Raw genomic sequence first — 18,169 nt, 5'->3', positions numbered from 1 at the left:
AATAACAGTGTATGTTCCTTATCTTGAAATTTTGACCTAACGTTTTTTATCTAAACAGGTGACTTTTTCAAATAATTTTATTAGGTATTTGGTCTGCTGTAAATACGTTCTTCTTTTTAATTTTAATTCCATTTAACCACTGTATAAAATTAACAAATATCTTCCAACATTTTTTTTTAGTGGTAACTATTTTCTAAATAAAAAATACCTATATTTTTGAATGTGATATGTACTTAATACCTTAAAACAAAAGTTAAATAAGAGGTGGTTTTTCTATTTAAAACCAAATAACTGGTGCTACCTAATAATTCTGAAATGCTCAACACTTCAATTAAATTTTTTTTTTAATAATTTGAGAGGTTAGGAACCTAAACAAATTTGTATCCACAATTCAAAAATTACAAAAGCAAGATTACATGCATCTAAATAGTTAAAATAAGATGAATAAAAAACTTACTACAAAATTATCTAATAGAAAAAGCATGCTTAAAAATTCAAAGTGTTGTTTACATTTCGTTTTTTGCCTCATCCTGTCTGATTTAGCACGGTAAACTTTATCACCCCCGTATGTCTACATTATAAATTTTTACACTTAAACTTATTTTTATAAGTATTCACACAAACCCATTACAACCACCAACTTGGAGATGTAACAGAAACTTACAAAATTCAGACTTTTCTTGCAATTAAACGAAGGCGCATGTGGCTGCCGCCATTTTTGCCGGAAATTACAGGTTTCTACTACCAAAGTAGTATAACAATATACGGGGGGCATACAATAAGCAAACGAATCCGGCAAACTTATTTAAGTGCAAACATTAAACATAACCTCATCGTTTTTAACTTATGCATTTTTCGACCACTTTTGCTTTAAAAAACGCAAATAAATTGACCAAGTAATTAAAAATAAAAAATAACACGAATGTACTTCATAAAACCTAAAATTTTCTTCAATTTAATGTATAGTTATGGAAATAAATGTCCCTATAAGCGTGTACATTATGTAGATATTTTGTCTTATTCTTTATAGGCAATTTTGTTATTTCTTTAAAATTTTTAAATGATTACGTAGATTTTGCGCGCAGCGACAACATAGGTAAATAAGAGAAAAGAAGGTAACTATGTTAGTGCCCACCTACTTCCGTTTTGACCCTGGGAGTTTTCAGTTTTGCGTATTTAAATTACACGGTCAACTTTGTTTCTTTTTGGGCCTCCTGCAAAAATTAACTTGAGAGAAGCTACCAACAGCTGCCATTTTTACAGCGTAACGCCGTACATGTGTGTGTCAGTTGCGTGCACTAGAAACAGCGCTGCGGTTAACCGAAGATACATCCCACCGGTAACTAATAAACTCAAAAAACACACAAAAACAAGTCGCATACTCGTAAAAAATTCACTAAATTCCCGTCGATTTATCCTGGGATCACAGTAAAACACAATACCGTTTAATAGTAACGTTCTTCACCACTCCCGTATAATTTTTTTTTTTGTTCAAAGTATTCCATCGCGAACTCAGTCAACGATAGTTGTCAGTGTCACCCTAAAAATCAATAAGAGTTCACCACCCCTTAGCCTTTCCCCACCCTCTGTTCATTCAACAACATCGCGATTGTCCCTCACACACGGAGTCAAAACACAACCCTTTTAATAGTGAACAACATTCCGCACAAAAGTTCTGTACATTTCTTCTTACCGGTAGGCTACTTTCTGATCATAGAAAAATGCAATTACCTTAACGTTGCCAGATCGTTTTACAATCATTTTTTTTAAATTCTAAGGCAATGTTATCCATATTTGCTATAAAAAGTGTATAAGAGCTATTAAGTATCTTATTCTTATCTTATTAGCCACCCTTTTATAAAAAGCATAATATTAGCAGGTATCTTTAAAGTATTTTTATAAAATGTTAATACATTTATTTAGTTCTCCTCTATTTTGTTGTTAATCAAGGATAATTATATATATTTGGGCCAATGTAAATAAAACAAACAGGTTTGTTAATGTGTTTCCGCATCATTTTTTTTATTTTAATACAATTACAAACAATATTTGGCAACTATGTACAACCTAGTAACTTAAGCGTAGTTCATATTAAAAACTGCATACTTTTATCTGCTGTCATCTTATGGGCGCCGGGTAAACTATCCAGTGCCATTTTTCTTGAAGTGTAATTTTCCAATTTTTCCAAAGATTACGCCATGGAGGTTACGCTACGTCCATAGCAATACCGAAAGCACAGAGACGTATCTTAAAAATTTCAGTAAGATTATAGTTTTTAATCCTAGATCGATTGAACTATAAAATGAGGTTTAAATTATTTTATTTGCAATTTGTTAAATGTGTATGTTTTTTACATTGATTTAACAAAATTATATGAAAGTAGTATAAAATAGAACGGTCCTGACATTTTTACTTTATAAAACAAATTGTTTTTGAAAGTTTTCGAAATTACTAAAACAACTTAGAAGAATGATNTACGGACATTATTTTATTTGTGTAAGTTGGGTGAATGGAATGTTGTAATTCGCTAAGGGAATCTTCAATCTAACAATAAAAAAAGATATTAACCATAATTTCACGTTTAGCTTCACTTTTATATTACAGTCGGAACAAATACTCAGCGTTGTTTATTGTTAATAATATTAAGCGTTATTTGTTATTATTAATAATACAACTTTAACTTACTTGTTTAAGAAGTTGAATTGACGTCTTTAGAACTCTTTGCCATTTCTGCATTTCGATTGTATGAAGAGTTTCTTGTTTTTGTAACAGTTTAATCCACTCTTCATGGGAATTGGGGGGTTCCCTATTAAAACAATTAATAGTTTTGAAATTGTGTATACTGTTTTAGCAATTTTAAATATGTAAAAGTAAATATGACCTACTTCAAAATGTGAAGATCTAAAAGTGTATAAGGAGGCGCCTCCTCCAGTGACCACAGCTTATAATACAACATAACATTTAAAATTACTAAGAGTATAAGTACAGCAAAAATGAGAATTGTAGTAAAATCTGTGGGTATTGTCCTTCTGCCTCGCTTATCCCTTGACGCCACAAGATCATCTAAAACAAGTTCATTTTTTTTTCTTTTGAGCGCAAAATTAATTAATTTCGATGGAATATATAGTGCATTTTTAAATGTTTGGGGCACTTACTTCTTTTAATAGGCACATATTCTGCCTCTGGAGGAGGGATGATGGAGTGTCCGTGACGTCTTCTTCTCGATTTTCGTTTCACTGCGGGTCCCAAAACTTCATCCCCTTCTAAATGCAATGCTTTTGCCAAAGTTGAAAAGTAATCTTCCATGCCCACCCAAACATTTTTTTCAATAAAACCTTAAAACATAATGTAAGTAATCGCGAGGATACCTATTTAATACATTTAAAAAATATTTACACATCAAGGGGGGAAAATCGGACATCGTGAGAATGAAAACGTTTTTTACTCAAATTTTACAGAAAAGCCGTTGTTAGATTTAACTTTTGCATAAAAATATGAACATTGATTGCTCATTTTACCTTAAAAATAAATAGTTTATGGTTGAGCGAAAGAAGTCTATTATGTAAAAATTAATTTTTAAACAAGGTTGTGCATGAGCAAAGACAAAACAAATTATAATTACGAATAATCAGTCAATTGGAATGGTTATGTACCTATTTCGATCTATCAACATTATAAATATGAAATAAAAATGATTAATAAAGTTGTTGCCATAACATGCAAAACAGTGATTTTATAATGTAAAAAAGTAATCTGTAAAGTGTGGAATGTCTGAACGTCACATTATTTCCTCAAAATGAATAATTTTTTAATGTGATGCTTTCAATGAAATATATAAAATTGGTCTTACCTCTTACCAAACCCCATACAGATTTTCTGTATTTAATTTGGGCAAATACTACAAGCGAGCTATGAGTATCTGACACCCTCTGAAGGCAGTAGTGAGCCATCACGTAAAAACTATCAGCATACGGAATTCCGGCATTCGTAATTTCTATATCAATAGAATATAAGAAGCCTGGTTTACTACACGGTTGCATAATCTAAAAAGTAAGGATTGTCTTATTAAATAGCCATATTTTTTAATTGAAAATCAGCAAATTAAGTGTTCTTAGTGTTTAATTATCTATCAAGTTAGAACTTTTATCTTAAAAATTAATTTGAAAAATTCACATTTAAAACAATTTACATTCGTTTTTTTCTTCCTGAAATAGAATTGCCCATAAAATTTAATTTCTGCTAAATTTTTTAACCAATGAAAAACTTTAAATTTTGCAATAACTTTTAAAATGAAACCCAATAAAAGACATTTTACCTGATTTTCGGTTACTTGTGCACTCTTTGGGCCTACAGTTTGCATGAGTGGTATTGTGAGATTGACAACCCTTGATTTGGTGTTGTTTTCAGCATTGTGTGTCCAAGCGGTTTGAGTGAGATCTGTAGTTTTTCTAGAAGCGTGAAAATCCAAAAAGAATTTGGAACTGGTAAATAATAGCGTGAAAAGCTGATCTACATGTATTGGCATCACTTCATTAAACATAGTTCTGCCTTCATGGGGTACACTGCATTTTGGATCGCAGATAAATCTACGAAAATATGAAATATAGTACGACGCTATGGGAGTATACATTAAACTGGAAACTATAACGTAATTAAAATCCTGATCACAAAAAAAAACGAGCCAGCTTGCATAATAAACAGGACGGTACTTATTTGATATAGTTGAGGTGAGCGTTTTGAACTAATGGTCGAAGTTTTCTCAGCTTCTTGTAATTCATGAGATTCCCTTTCTTATTAAGAGTAACTAATTGCACCTCTATTTACTCTAATTTATCATAATTAAGTAAACCATAAAATTTAAATTATTCATTTCCAACACGAAATAATATATAAAATGAAAAAATCTACATAATATACCTATACCTACATGCCTATCACGTTGCAGAAATAATTAAAAAATAAAAACAGTTAAGGAAGGCAGTACAAATAAGTGGGTAGGTATTTTACTTAATGTCATTGAAAATAAATATGTTTCACCGATAATTGTATAAACCTTATTACACATTAAAGTACCTACTTTTTATAAAGGTTTCACTTTGTTTATGTTTTTAAAAATGTGAATAACAGTGTATGTTCCTTATCTTGAAATTTTGACCTAACGTTTTTTATCTAAACAGGTGACTTTTTCAAATAATTTTATTAGGTATTTGGTCTGCTGTAAATACGTTCTTCTTTTTAATTTTAANTGAAATTGTGTATACTGTTTTAGCAATTTTAAATATGTAAAAGTAAATATGACCTACTTCAAAATGTGAAGATCTAAAAGTGTATAAGGAGGCGCCTCCTCCAGTGACCACAGCTTATAATACAACATAACATTTAAAATTACTAAGAGTATAAGTACAGCAAAAATGAGAATTGTAGTAAAATCTGTGGGTATTGTCCTTCTGCCTCGCTTATCCCTTGACGCCACAAGATCATCTAAAACAAGTTCATTTTTTTTTCTTTTGAGCGCAAAATTAATTAATTTCGATGGAATATATAGTGCATTTTTAAATGTTTGGGGCACTTACTTCTTTTAATAGGCACATATTCTGCCTCTGGAGGAGGGATGATGGAGTGTCCGTGACGTCTTCTTCTCGATTTTCGTTTCACTGCGGGTCCCAAAACTTCATCCCCTTCTAAATGCAATGCTTTTGCCAAAGTTGAAAAGTAATCTTCCATGCCCACCCAAACATTTTTTTCAATAAAACCTTAAAACATAATGTAAGTAATCGCGAGGATACCTATTTAATACATTTAAAAAATATTTACACATCAAGGGGGGAAAATCGGACATCGTGAGAATGAAAACGTTTTTTACTCAAATTTTACAGAAAAGCCGTTGTTAGATTTAACTTTTGCATAAAAATATGAACATTGATTGCTCATTTTACCTTAAAAATAAATAGTTTATGGTTGAGCGAAAGAAGTCTATTATGTAAAAATTAATTTTTAAACAAGGTTGTGCATGAGCAAAGACAAAACAAATTATAATTACGAATAATCAGTCAATTGGAATGGTTATGTACCTATTTCGATCTATCAACATTATAAATATGAAATAAAAATGATTAATAAAGTTGTTGCCATAACATGCAAAACAGTGATTTTATAATGTAAAAAAGTAATCTGTAAAGTGTGGAATGTCTGAACGTCACATTATTTCCTCAAAATGAATAATTTTTTAATGTGATGCTTTCAATGAAATATATAAAATTGGTCTTACCTCTTACCAAACCCCATACAGATTTTCTGTATTTAATTTGGGCAAATACTACAAGCGAGCTATGAGTATCTGACACCCTCTGAAGGCAGTAGTGAGCCATCACGTAAAAACTATCAGCATACGGAATTCCGGCATTCGTAATTTCTATATCAATAGAATATAAGAAGCCTGGTTTACTACACGGTTGCATAATCTAAAAAGTAAGGATTGTCTTATTAAATAGCCATATTTTTTAATTGAAAATCAGCAAATTAAGTGTTCTTAGTGTTTAATTATCTATCAAGTTAGAACTTTTATCTTAAAAATTAATTTGAAAAATTCACATTTAAAACAATTTACATTCGTTTTTTTCTTCCTGAAATAGAATTGCCCATAAAATTTAATTTCTGCTAAATTTTTTAACCAATGAAAAACTTTAAATTTTGCAATAACTTTTAAAATGAAACCCAATAAAAGACATTTTACCTGATTTTCGGTTACTTGTGCACTCTTTGGGCCTACAGTTTGCATGAGTGGTATTGTGAGATTGACAACCCTTGATTTGGTGTTGTTTTCAGCATTGTGTGTCCAAGCGGTTTGAGTGAGATCTGTAGTTTTTCTAGAAGCGTGAAAATCCAAAAAGAATTTGGAACTGGTAAATAATAGCGTGAAAAGCTGATCTACATGTATTGGCATCACTTCATTAAACATAGTTCTGCCTTCATGGGGTACACTGCATTTTGGATCGCAGATAAATCTACGAAAATATGAAATATAGTACGACGCTATGGGAGTATACATTAAACTGGAAACTATAACGTAATTAAAATCCTGATCACAAAAAAAAACGAGCCAGCTTGCATAATAAACAGGACGGTACTTATTTGATATAGTTTCAAATTTAATTTTATTTTTCTCTTACTCTTTAGTAACCTTGGAAATACATACTTGAATGGTATTTTTGCAAAAATTATTTATTATTATCCATAAAGATTTTTAAGATTTGTAAAAATTTCGTTTTCATATGTCACTTTAATGTCCGTTTGCATATAAAAATAAAAAGCCACCATTATTAAAATCGCTCACTTATTCTTGTCATCAGAATCCGAAGAGTCCGACATATCCGTAGGAAGATTGACTTCGGGGACGACCTGGGTGGGCTTCCCATTAGTTTGTAGTTCCAATGTCTGTGGGATATCGACGCTATTTGCGTCTTTTTTATCATCTTCAACACTCGTCGGTTCCATTTGAATACACGGTTCGCAAAGACCTCCTGAGTACTCCTGTTAAGCAGATACACCTCCAGAATACCTCACGTAACAGAGAGACATAGTATTTTCAGTACATTTAAAGCAGTGCTTGCAACATTGCAGTATAGCACATAATCAATAATTAATGCAAACCGAATTTTAATTTTGCTAAATGGCAGACTGTTGTAACTGGATTTTATATACAAGTGTGAAATTTATAAGCACAATAATTTATCATAAGAGTGTTACGAAACAACAAATAAAATGTACGAAAAGGAAAAGTAAAAATTAAATACCTCTGAAAAAGAATCGCCTGATAGACGGACTGATAACTTGTCTTCGTCTGTCCCAGGGGGAATATAATCGTCGTCGTCACTAGTCAAACCCAATTCATCGCCATAGCATTGATGAACCTGAAAAAGCAAAATTTCGAATTATAAGAATACACTTTGATAACTAAAAATAAGGAAGAAATTCATTCAAAACGACTTGAATCCATAATGAAATAAAAAAATAGATACCACTTATTACAGAATCCAACTCGGTTGAGGTGTTTGAAGGAGGTGGGAGGGAGGAAAGGAGTATAGTACCATTTCTCAGGGGTCAGAAATAATGAAAAACGCAAAGTTTAAACTAAATCAACTCCATTACAACCATTTAAATCTCATCATATAAAGGATTCTTCTGAACAAGCGCGTACAAAGCAAGTGTTTTCATTTGTCCATCTTAAATAACTAGCATAAGTTTCGAATGCTTGTATATGCGCTTGCTTTTGTGTCTCTTACTGTTTAGTAAGGACTACAAGATAATTACACCTTTTGATTTTCTTACCCATTGCCACATTTCCTGACTTGACATAGGCTGATCAAGTAATGCATTTTGCCAAATCCTAAATAGCATTAAAAAAGTCTTGTCTCTGGAAGTAAAGCTAGTAAGAAAAAATTTCTCAGCTTTAGTGCAGACGAGGATGGCGTTTGGTATGACCAGAGCGGTCTTTTCCTTCGTAATCGCAGACACGTCGCGCCATTTTAACGTTACACAGGTCTCCCAACCGAAAATGTTTGCGTAAAAACAGAGAAAATTCTGCGACGCATATAGTCGACCCTGCACAAGAATTTCCTTTTGCAAGGCACACGAGTAATCTATAATAATACTTTGTTTTTAATAAGGAAAACAACTTAATAAAACTTTAAAATCAATGTTAAGACAAAATAATTTGAAGGCAATGTTAAACTTAAAATTTAAAGGCAGGGAGTTATGCTTTCAGATAATAATTCTTACGACTTCAAAAAGTGTAACATACAAACAGAATTATACAAGACAAATAATTTTAGTATACGCATTTATTACATTTGTTCTTACCTACTACCAATCGTTCGTCGTCAGGGACGTCCTTAAAAATTCGTTTAAAATCTTCGGATCTAGATTTGTATGTTGGATAGAGAACATTGTACCATGCAGTTTTCTTCTTAGATTTATCCGTCGATCTGATTTCTTTTTTTTCACGTAAACATTCAGAACTGGCTCCGTCAATATTAAGGCTTTTATTACTTTCTTGACTCTGTAGAACATGAAATGGAAAAATGTTTTACTTTTTCATTTTACTATTAAACTTTAAAATTATATTAAAGTCGTTACTAAAAAGACAACAGAACTGTCTTATTATGAAACCTTTATGAATAATTATAAAATAAAGTTACAATGAATGTCTGTATCGTATACATACATGTATCATGTAAATAGTTTTTAAAAAACGCCCACAAACTAAATTTGGGAATTAAGTGCAAGAAGAAAAATAACTAAGAAAAATAATAAAAAAATTATACAAAGCGAAGCATTTACTCTGGGTAGGTATAATGCAGCCAGTAACATTTTTCTTAATATTTTGTACCTAATAGAAAACAAAGCTAATGCACATCTATACACTAGAGGTAGTGCATGTTTTAATAAAAAAATAAAGACTAACCTCCGTGTTATGACGTCTTTTTGTGATAACTCCCTTGAAAAAGAAAAAAGGACGCTAATGATGTCATACATTCTGATGCTAATGTAATTTTCAATTTAATTTTAATTTTCTTTTAATGTTTTTCTGTACCTATTAATTTGGCATCCATTTGAACTACTTCTTTTGAATGCTATTCTATGTTTTGTAGTTTATATTGCAATAACGCACATAAACTGCTATAATTACTATTTTAAGATTCAATTAAAATCTCGTAATATACATATATACAAATTTATAATAGCTAATAAAAGTATTCATTGTAAAAGAGGATTTAATAGTGTTTATTTTTCTAAGAACGAGTTTAAAAAGATACTTCAATGAACAAAAAATTAACAAAAAGGTAACTTTCTCCTAGCACCTTTCTACACTTCCTTGTAGAATTACATAAAAATTTTTGCTTCTTAAGTATACATTGTTATCAAAGTGATTAAATTAAAGTACACAATTGTTACAATAGATAAAATTGATTACTTATAAAGAACTTAAACTTTACAATATTAAACTATATTCTGGTTGGAAGTAGGCAATGACAATTAACCATTACATAAATTTTTGAGAAAATGTAATGCTTATAAAGGTTTTATACAACAACAAAGACAAAATTGTTGTGGTCCACTGCTATCAAGTGAAAGTATTTTATTTTTATTAACCCACTTATTTGTCTTAAGACTTGTAATAAAAACAGATATTGTAATACAAAAAATACTCACAGGTGAGCTGTCTTGCTTCAATGTGGAAATGATTGAGTCTCTGTCTTTTGAATTAAATATTATCATAAGACCATCTGCAGGGTGGATAGATTCCCTTCTGGGGGGTAAAGGAGATGCTCTAGGACTACTTCTAGGGCTCGATTTTGGAGTAGAAGATCTAAAGGATAGCAAACAGTATATTACAGACCCAAAAATATGTAAGGTTAATTTGACTTATTTACTTACTTGGTTTCTACTAGTGGAAGTTCATTCTGTTTTTCACTTGATGGATTCTGTGGCTGTACCATTTTTAAATACGATATAATATAAATTAGCAACGTTTTAATTTTGAAGAAGTAGCTGAAGTGTGGAACATTAGGATCAGTTTCAAAATTACCTGTATATTCATGAACGTTGATGATTTTAAGATGCAGGCGAAGTTCACATTTTTACATATTTATTGTAAATATTAATATGTGAAGAACTCAAGTTTAACTTCATTAAAACAAAAACGCTATTAACTTTAGAAATTACTGTAACAATTAAGATCAACTACTGCAATAGCTCTTTAAGAACTCCGTTTTCAGCTTCAACTGCATAGATAATAGTTCAACTGTCAAAATCGTGAAAACCGATATTGCGCTTGTTGTAACGCATTGGCAACATTGGTTTTGCACTTTTCCGAAAAGAAAAAAACTTAACGTTTTCTGTTCATGATAAGCAATAATGCGAGATGAAAACAAATGATAAAGAGGTTTCTACAAATCTTATATTTGTTGATCAGGTACTAATAACAATAAATTGAATTTATGAGACTTTAATCTTCAGCTTTGTGGAATTCAACTACAAAAAACTAAAACAAAATTTAACAATATTTTATTTAGACTCATATTACTTTAACGTGATGGGTAATTATTGTGACTAACACTAGTACTACATAGATATTACAATTTTTTAATAACCAAACTAGACTATTGTTACTAATAGCTAGTGTAGCAGTCATAGATAATGGATATACGAAGGGTAAGCAGTAGTCAACGAGATTTTTCTACATATATATGCCTAGTTACCAGCATAGCGTTGGAAGTCCTTAAAAAAAATATAGCTTTTGATCGCTTTTGATAAATATTTTGATTAAAAACTACGATTTGATTTTATTTTTAACAAAAGCAGTGTTGCCAGTGCTTTAGTAGTTGTTAGAAAGAGCAAGGTTGATCAAATGCTAAATGTAAGAATGAGAAGAAGAATCCTTAGAGTAAATGACCGACAACATTGGTGTGTGAATAGAGACGCCATAAGTGTTTTATGTGAGTTTATTTAACAATATTTACATATTTTTGAGAAGATGATGTTTGCAGGTGAGTAATTTTATAAGTGCTGCCTTCATTCTATAACTTATTTTCATTGGAACTAAGTTTTCTCTTGTAAATTTACTTCTTAGCAATGTTTAGTTTTTACCCGCTCCCCCAAGCTGTTCTTTCTATTCGTAAACAACATTAATTAGTCTTATTTTGGACAATCAAAGCAGCAATTATGTTTATTCTTCAATTTATACCAAAAATTAGTCGCTACGATTGTATTTAAGTTGTTTCTAAGGCTGTTGGGAATTATTTTTATACATTTATCTTTGCCCTTGAAACGACGTGGTACTGTTCATCTACTATTATATTTAATAAAGCCTTGAATTTTTCAGAGCTGGAGTTCTGATAAACGATGAGTTCGACAATGAAGCCTGTAATGTCGCAGGGGAACAAGACTGCTCCTGTGTCCTCTCAGATAAATAAACAAATTCATCCCCAAGGCATTCCGACTACTTATGCACAGTCAATAAGCCATATGCCACAAAATCTTATTAGTGTACCCCACAATACAAATGTACACACTAATGCACATAGCATTGCACATCATGTAAACACAAATGTACACAACACTAATCATTATTCCTTGAATGTTCCGAATGCCCCTCAACACTTTCCAATTAGTGGAAATTCTCCAGTCTTGCATTCAAATACACATGCACACTCGGGTATGGGACATCCTGTTGGATCTTTTGGTAATCCTTCCAAGACACCAATATATGAACCAAACTATCAAAGTAATCAGGGACAGTTGGAAAAGAATCCGAATTTGCTCTCAGTACAAAATAATTCGTTGCCTCAAAGTTCGAGCAGTGGACCTCATGTCAGAGAAAATGTAACTGCATCTGCTTCTACTGAAAAAGTTCAATCAAATGGTACTTCGGAGAGTAGTGTCTCTTCTAAAGAACCCAAATCCTCATATGTTCCATCTCCTGTTAAGGACAAACCTAATTCTACACCACTTCAGCAAGTAGATAAACCTGCTTTAACTGTAGAAAAGAAAGACGAAACTTCTGAATGTCTGCTTACATCACAAGAAAAATTACAAACTACAACAGCTTTAGTACCTAATGTTCCTGAACAGAAAACTGAGCATGTTGTTAAACCTGATGAAAGTTCAAATTCTTCAAGTGTGGAATCAAACGATTCTGAGCCATCAGAGAAACCTATTTCTGCCAATTCTTCAGATGTACCAGAAAGCACCTCTTCTGTAATGGAAAATATAAGTTCAACTCCTTCTAGTTCTGAACCTTCAGGTACAATATCTCCTAAATTCATGCCAAATGAAAATGAAACTAAGAAAGAAGAATTAAAAGATATTACCACCAAGGAAGCCCCCAAAACCTCGCCTTCAAAAGATCAAGTTCAGGTATTGTTATTTTTTAAATTTATATAACGTAAAATATTAACAAGATAACTTATGTGAGTTCACAGAAAGTATGAAAATCTTTTCTCTTTTCATTTTAAATAGCAATTTCTCATTCATTGTTACTTATGAAATAATACAAATTATATTTTTACATTTGTTAAATGATCTTTTCAAACTCATTTAAGTCAAAAGTTCTATTGAGTATGAAAGTGTTTCTTTCTTTGAAAACTTTATTTTTAAAAAAATTTTTTACTTTTTAGAGGGTGATTTTCTTTTAAGTATATTACTTTTATTTTATCTATAAATTTTTTGTAAATATGCAGTTAAAAAAGTAATAGTACAAGATTGAAATTTATTTTTTTTATTTTTAGCAATCAGCATCTACAAATCCCAAGTCTTCTACACTAAAATTGGCTACAACAGCAAGAACTCCAGTTAGGAAATCAAAGGCAAAGTCAGATGCTGTGGAGAATCCTAAAATGGGTTCCAAAAATGAAAAGTCTCCTACCCAGCGATCTCCTGGTTCCATGACCAAAGCCAAGAGGAACCGTATTAGAACCCAGCATTATCAGAGTCCTTTACCTGAGGTTGAAATGATTTCAAAGATGACCAGTTCAAGCACACCTCGAAATAAAAATAATGAAGATAGACTTATCATATTTTTTAAGTGAGTTTTATGTTTTATATTTCAAATATCTCTCAATCTATATTACAGTATTTATTGCAACAAAGGAATACTTACAAATGAGATGAAGGCACATATTTACATAATAACCAACATATTGGTAATATAATTCTCGTTTTTTGATTTGTAGAAACGAATTTTTGGCAGTGAGGAATGCTGATGGCGGTTTCTATGTATGTCAAGCTGTCCAGAACATTTATAAATCCTCGCCAAGGATCCGCATTCGTTGGCTTTCTCAGGATAAAAATGACAAGTCCGGTGAATTTTATACTCCAGACTTCTATGATTACACAGGTATAGTTTGTTCGTTAGTTACGGTTTTTAAAATTAAAAGCAGATGAAATTTTAGTGAACTGTTTTGTTAGATTTTTAATTGTTTTAATTAGGTATACAATAAATAAACACAACTTAAAATCTAAATTGCAGGGTTACAATCTTTCCTTTTTTTTTATTTAACATTCAAAAGTTGTCTATTTCTAATTTTTCAAGCTCTTTCATTCCTTTTTATGGCAAGTTTTCATTTTCTGAAAGTTATACGAAAATATAATTTGATAAAAAATAAACCTTTTATTTATATCAGACTGGGCTTACTCGTGACTAATTTTAAATGAAGAGGGTGAAGTATGAATTTTTTCATTTCGTCAACTCAAATCAGTCTTTAGTGTGATTTTTTTGCCATCCGTTTTGCGCTCACAATTTATGCATCTTACAAATGCGTTTGCATTACTTTTTATTTTATTTTAATTTTGTTAAAGAACCTACATATTAACACCCGAGAAATAAAGCTTCTAGTAGGGATGACTTTGAAAATTTCTTAATCACGTACTTATTATTTGTTTGAAAAGTATATACGTTTATTTTATTTAAAATTTATGCACGCAGGAAACACGATTTTTCATCTGTGTGTTTACTCCCCATTTTATAACCCCACAGGGATTGGTTTTCAAAAAAATTTTAATACATCTACATTATTTAAGAAAGACATTCTCCAAATTTCAACTTTCTATCTTCACTTGTTTAGATTGCATTGTCTGTCTGTCAGTTACTGAACTCTTATATATAAATAAATGTACATGCTTTCAAGTTCCAAAGAAAGTTAAAGTTGCATGTCTTTTTTATAGACTTTGATTGCATTTTGACCAATTTGAATTTGGAACGCGTTGAAAAGGGCAAATTCAGACTTCCTTCGAAGGAGAAAGATCGCACAGACAATATCTTAAAAAGAGCATTGGCCGTGGAACAAGGTGATTCGAAAGTACCCTCACTCACTGAAGAACATCCTGACGGAAGTAAGGACATTTCTATATTTCTTTTATCTAATTAACTTTTTTCTTATTAACAATTCTTATGGAAAAATTTAATGAACACAAGAAAAAACATGATAAATAAAAGGGTCTTCCTATATTTCTTTGTCAAAAGTGCCTCCGCTATAAACTTAGGTATTTAGCTTTGTTGTAATGTAGAGGAGGTTAATAGTAGTTGTTACAGAGGATATTGTCATTATGTTTTGGTGATTAATGGTGATATAAGCGCCTAATAATGACTTTTTCAATGCGCTACGATATATTTAAGTAACTTCTAAACCTAGAAAAATAAAACCAGGAGGAAAGGTTGTGGTACACTCGAGTTTATTTTATAACGTTTTCCATGAAACAAGTCTTACCCTGCTTTCACACAGACGGTTTTCTAACGGTAACCGTGCCGTGCCGTGCCGTAATTTCATTTTGCTTTGCGTTCACACTGCACGCGGTTTTTCACGGTTTAGTTTTGTTTTGATACATGACCAAAATGGACGAAAGAAAAAAACGCATGTTGTTACTAATGATATGGCATAATCGCAGAAAAACACAAAAAACAAGAAGATTTTGGATTCATCCACTACTTGAAAACAGACAATTGATGGGTGAATTTGTAACATTATTTCATGAGCTACGAGAGGATAGCTCCAAATTTTTTAATTATTTTCGAATGTCCATTAGGAGTTTCGATGAATTATGCGTAAAATTGCAAGATGATTTAAAAATTAGTAATAGTCATCAAAATTAATTGACAATGATTACGCTTTATTTAATATCAAGAGGGAAATAAAAAAAAATTGAGTATCAATCAGAAAACAATCTATCAGAAATAGAAAAAGGTTTTCCTTTCTGTTATGTAACGCTTTGATACCAAAAGAAATCAAATTATTAAAGTTTTCACTGTCTAGCTTATAAGAGATAAAAGAAGATTGTAATATATATCTGTACAAAACCTTGTTTCTTCAAAAATATCCGAGAAAATTTAAATGCTCATATTCAATATATCCTTTGTATTATCTTCCCCAATGATATATTATTAAGAAAGGAGGTAAATTTTTCTTAATTATATAATCTCTACCGATGCTTGGAGTAAGATTTTTACCTTGATAAAGACACTGTTCCAAATATTTTCACAGAGAATAATAATAATAATAGAAAGACAGATACAAAAGAATTCGAGTAGAAATATTTACAAAAGGGTGCAATATAATGTTTAGTCAAATATATGTTTTAAATTAAATATAGCGGTGTTATTATCCGCCACACTATATAATTTCTTCTGTTAACTGCACAATTCAGAGAGAAAAACGATCCTGAAAACAATTTTTGCCGTGTGAACACACGGCACGTGTGAATACTTCTATACACTTGCTTGTCTCACTGTTGCCGTGCACGGCCACGGCGCCGTGCCTTTGCAGTCCCCATGCCGTGCTGCGACGACAGCCGTGCACGGCTACGGCAGCAACCGTGCTGTGTGAAAGCTAGCATATAAACCAATGTATTACTATTATACACGGCATCGTTGCCGTGCACGGCCACGGCAAAAAACCGTCTGTGTGAAAGCAGGGTTAGTAATATACTAAAAAAAAAAAATAATGGTACATTACGTTCGAGGGAAGAAGCAGGGTTTTTTCAGACTGCATGTGAATTGCCACCTGAGCCTAAATAATAGTAATAATAATAACCAACAGAAAACACCTATAAAGTAATGAATTCTTATGATAAACTTAATCTCAACTACTCTTACAAACTAATTCATAATATTGTTTTTTTCCTTGAAACCAGTACACATAAGTTTATTATGATGGATTACACAATTGTAATACTAGGAATAACTTAAACTAGACGGTCTATATGTACTAACTTAAACGAAAAGGTTAAAAACGGGAAGTATCCTCTATTTCACCCTCACAGGTGGAATATTTTCTTCAAATTTAAGTTAAATTGAGATACAACCTATTAAAAAAGTCGCCGTAGTCGCACGTTTTATTTCAATTCAGATAATTGTTAATGTACGGTGACTACGGCGTTTTAATTAAAAGAACTTATATTTATTTCTTTTGTGAATAGGTATTTACAAAATCTTTGTAATTTTTTTCTTTTTCTCTACTTTGGTTTTCTTGATACTTGTTTGTTCTGTAAGCCAGACATTACTAGGTTACATTTCAATGTATATTCACATATCGTATTTGATTGTTTTTATATAATATTTTTAAGCCCAAATATTCATTCTACTATAATATTTTTATTTCTTGGTGTTGTAGTTGATCTATCATTATACAAAGAGGAAAGCCAGCTGAAAAAGAAACGTCGACCAAGTAAGAGAAAAGCTTCGTCGCCGTTAAGATCACCTGCAAAATTGTCGTCTGCTGGAGTGGATAAGAAGTTGCCTGAAACTCCAAAAGTAAAAAAGAAGGCTCAGGCTACTGCTAAAAAAGTAACCAGAAAACAACAGCAACAAACTGCTGCGGCGGTGGAAAGGAAGGCAACCGGTACGGCCACAACTACGACGAAAAGAGTCCCGTCCACGAGCGGAGGCCGAGCTGAGAGGGCTAAAAGACGATTGCACGAGACAGCGAGTGTTTCTAAATCAGCTGCTTCCACTCCTGTCGACTCCAAGAAGGCCAAGGTATTGGCTAAAATGGCGAAGAAGAGGACTGGCGTGTCTGTACCAGTTACTAAAGTTTCAAAAGCAGGTTAGTCCATTTGGAATAAAAATATTCTTTAAAATGTAAAATAACGACCCAACATAAATCATTTTATCCAGTACAAATTATACTACTAATCGGGAAATATTTACATAAACATTGAAGTGAAAGTAATTAATATTAAATAGTTTTCGATGAGTGGATGTAGTTAAAAATTAATCTTTTATCTGCGACGTTTGTTTTGGTTAATCATTTTATTAAAAAGAAGTGTTTTGCTGAAGCGTACTCACACTCGCCTTGTAACTAAGTGGACTCGGATTCAATTCTCCAGTGTTTCGTGAGCACAAAGCACAGTGAAATTACTTAAAATGATTAAAATTAATGTAAAGGGACCATTTAAAAGCAATTTCGTTAGAAAATGTTTCTCAGAGAACCAACAGTTAAATTTTTAAATACCAAAACATTTTTTCTTACAGCTGTCAAAACGTCAAAAGCTGCCGTTTCAAAAGGTCAGAAGCAACCTCCTCCTAAGCAGGCGTTGCAGCCTCAGCAGCAAGTGAGAAAATCAAGGCGGGGCCGAAAATAAAACGAATAAGAATTTATTTATATATATATAATTA

The 18,169-nt window shown here is 31.6% G+C and overlaps 4 protein-coding genes across 5 annotated transcripts in view; 1 reads left to right on the top strand and 3 right to left on the bottom strand.

Moving 5' to 3' along the window:
- LOC108742655 (LIM domain-binding protein 2) overlaps positions 1 to 658 on the bottom strand; it is a 61,281-nt gene extending 60,623 nt beyond the window's left edge. Inside the window, exon 1 of the mRNA XM_018477930.2 lies at positions 511 to 658. Coding sequence (XP_018333432.1) covers positions 511 to 529 — 19 coding nt within the window. The 5' untranslated portion in view covers positions 530 to 658. The remainder of the gene's footprint in view (positions 1 to 510) is intronic.
- LOC112904546 overlaps positions 1 to 6,260 on the bottom strand; it is a 17,769-nt gene extending 11,509 nt beyond the window's left edge. The window contains exon 1 of the mRNA XM_025974759.1: positions 6,072 to 6,260. The gene's annotated coding sequence lies outside the window, so the exon portion shown is untranslated. The remainder of the gene's footprint in view (positions 1 to 6,071) is intronic.
- Positions 1 to 10,958, bottom strand: part of LOC108742653 (GRAM domain-containing protein 1B) — a 15,631-nt gene extending 4,673 nt beyond the window's left edge. Inside the window, exons 1-12 of one of the 2 annotated variants that reach the window (XM_025974757.1) lie at positions 10,589 to 10,958; positions 10,438 to 10,490; positions 10,213 to 10,369; positions 9,464 to 9,496; positions 8,860 to 9,058; positions 8,329 to 8,639; positions 7,794 to 7,910; positions 7,334 to 7,530; positions 6,734 to 7,004; positions 6,269 to 6,461; positions 5,574 to 5,753; positions 5,380 to 5,481 (exon numbers count right to left, since the gene is read on the bottom strand). In XM_025974757.1, the coding sequence (XP_025830542.1) occupies positions 5,380 to 5,481; positions 5,574 to 5,753; positions 6,269 to 6,461; positions 6,734 to 7,004; positions 7,334 to 7,530; positions 7,794 to 7,910; positions 8,329 to 8,639; positions 8,860 to 9,058; positions 9,464 to 9,496; positions 10,213 to 10,369; positions 10,438 to 10,490; positions 10,589 to 10,600 (1,825 nt within the window). In that variant the 5' untranslated portion in view covers positions 10,601 to 10,958. The remainder of the gene's footprint in view (positions 1 to 5,379; positions 5,482 to 5,573; positions 5,754 to 6,268; positions 6,462 to 6,733; positions 7,005 to 7,333; positions 7,531 to 7,793; positions 7,911 to 8,328; positions 8,640 to 8,859; positions 9,059 to 9,463; positions 9,497 to 10,212; positions 10,370 to 10,437; positions 10,491 to 10,588) is intronic. The other variant, XM_025974758.1, reaches the window with a different exon arrangement.
- A 174-nt stretch (positions 10,959 to 11,132) lies between these two features.
- LOC108742654 (muscle M-line assembly protein unc-89) overlaps positions 11,133 to 18,169 on the top strand; it is a gene marked incomplete in the record, with an annotated part of 13,645 nt that continues 6,608 nt past the window's right edge. The window contains 7 exon segments of the mRNA XM_025974756.1: positions 11,133 to 11,549; positions 11,885 to 12,918; positions 13,290 to 13,585; positions 13,734 to 13,897; positions 14,725 to 14,892; positions 17,166 to 17,597; positions 18,026 to 18,169. Of these exon segments, the coding sequence (XP_025830541.1) occupies positions 11,905 to 12,918; positions 13,290 to 13,585; positions 13,734 to 13,897; positions 14,725 to 14,892; positions 17,166 to 17,597; positions 18,026 to 18,135 (2,184 nt within the window).

This window comes from Agrilus planipennis, unplaced genomic scaffold (genome assembly GCF_000699045.2).
Source record: "Agrilus planipennis isolate EAB-ADULT unplaced genomic scaffold, Apla_2.0 scaffold173, whole genome shotgun sequence".
In the NCBI taxonomy this organism is placed as follows: Eukaryota; Metazoa; Arthropoda; class Insecta; order Coleoptera; family Buprestidae; genus Agrilus; species Agrilus planipennis.
The sequence above is the reverse complement of the archived record's forward strand: the minus strand, read 5'-3'. Positions and strand labels throughout refer to the sequence as shown.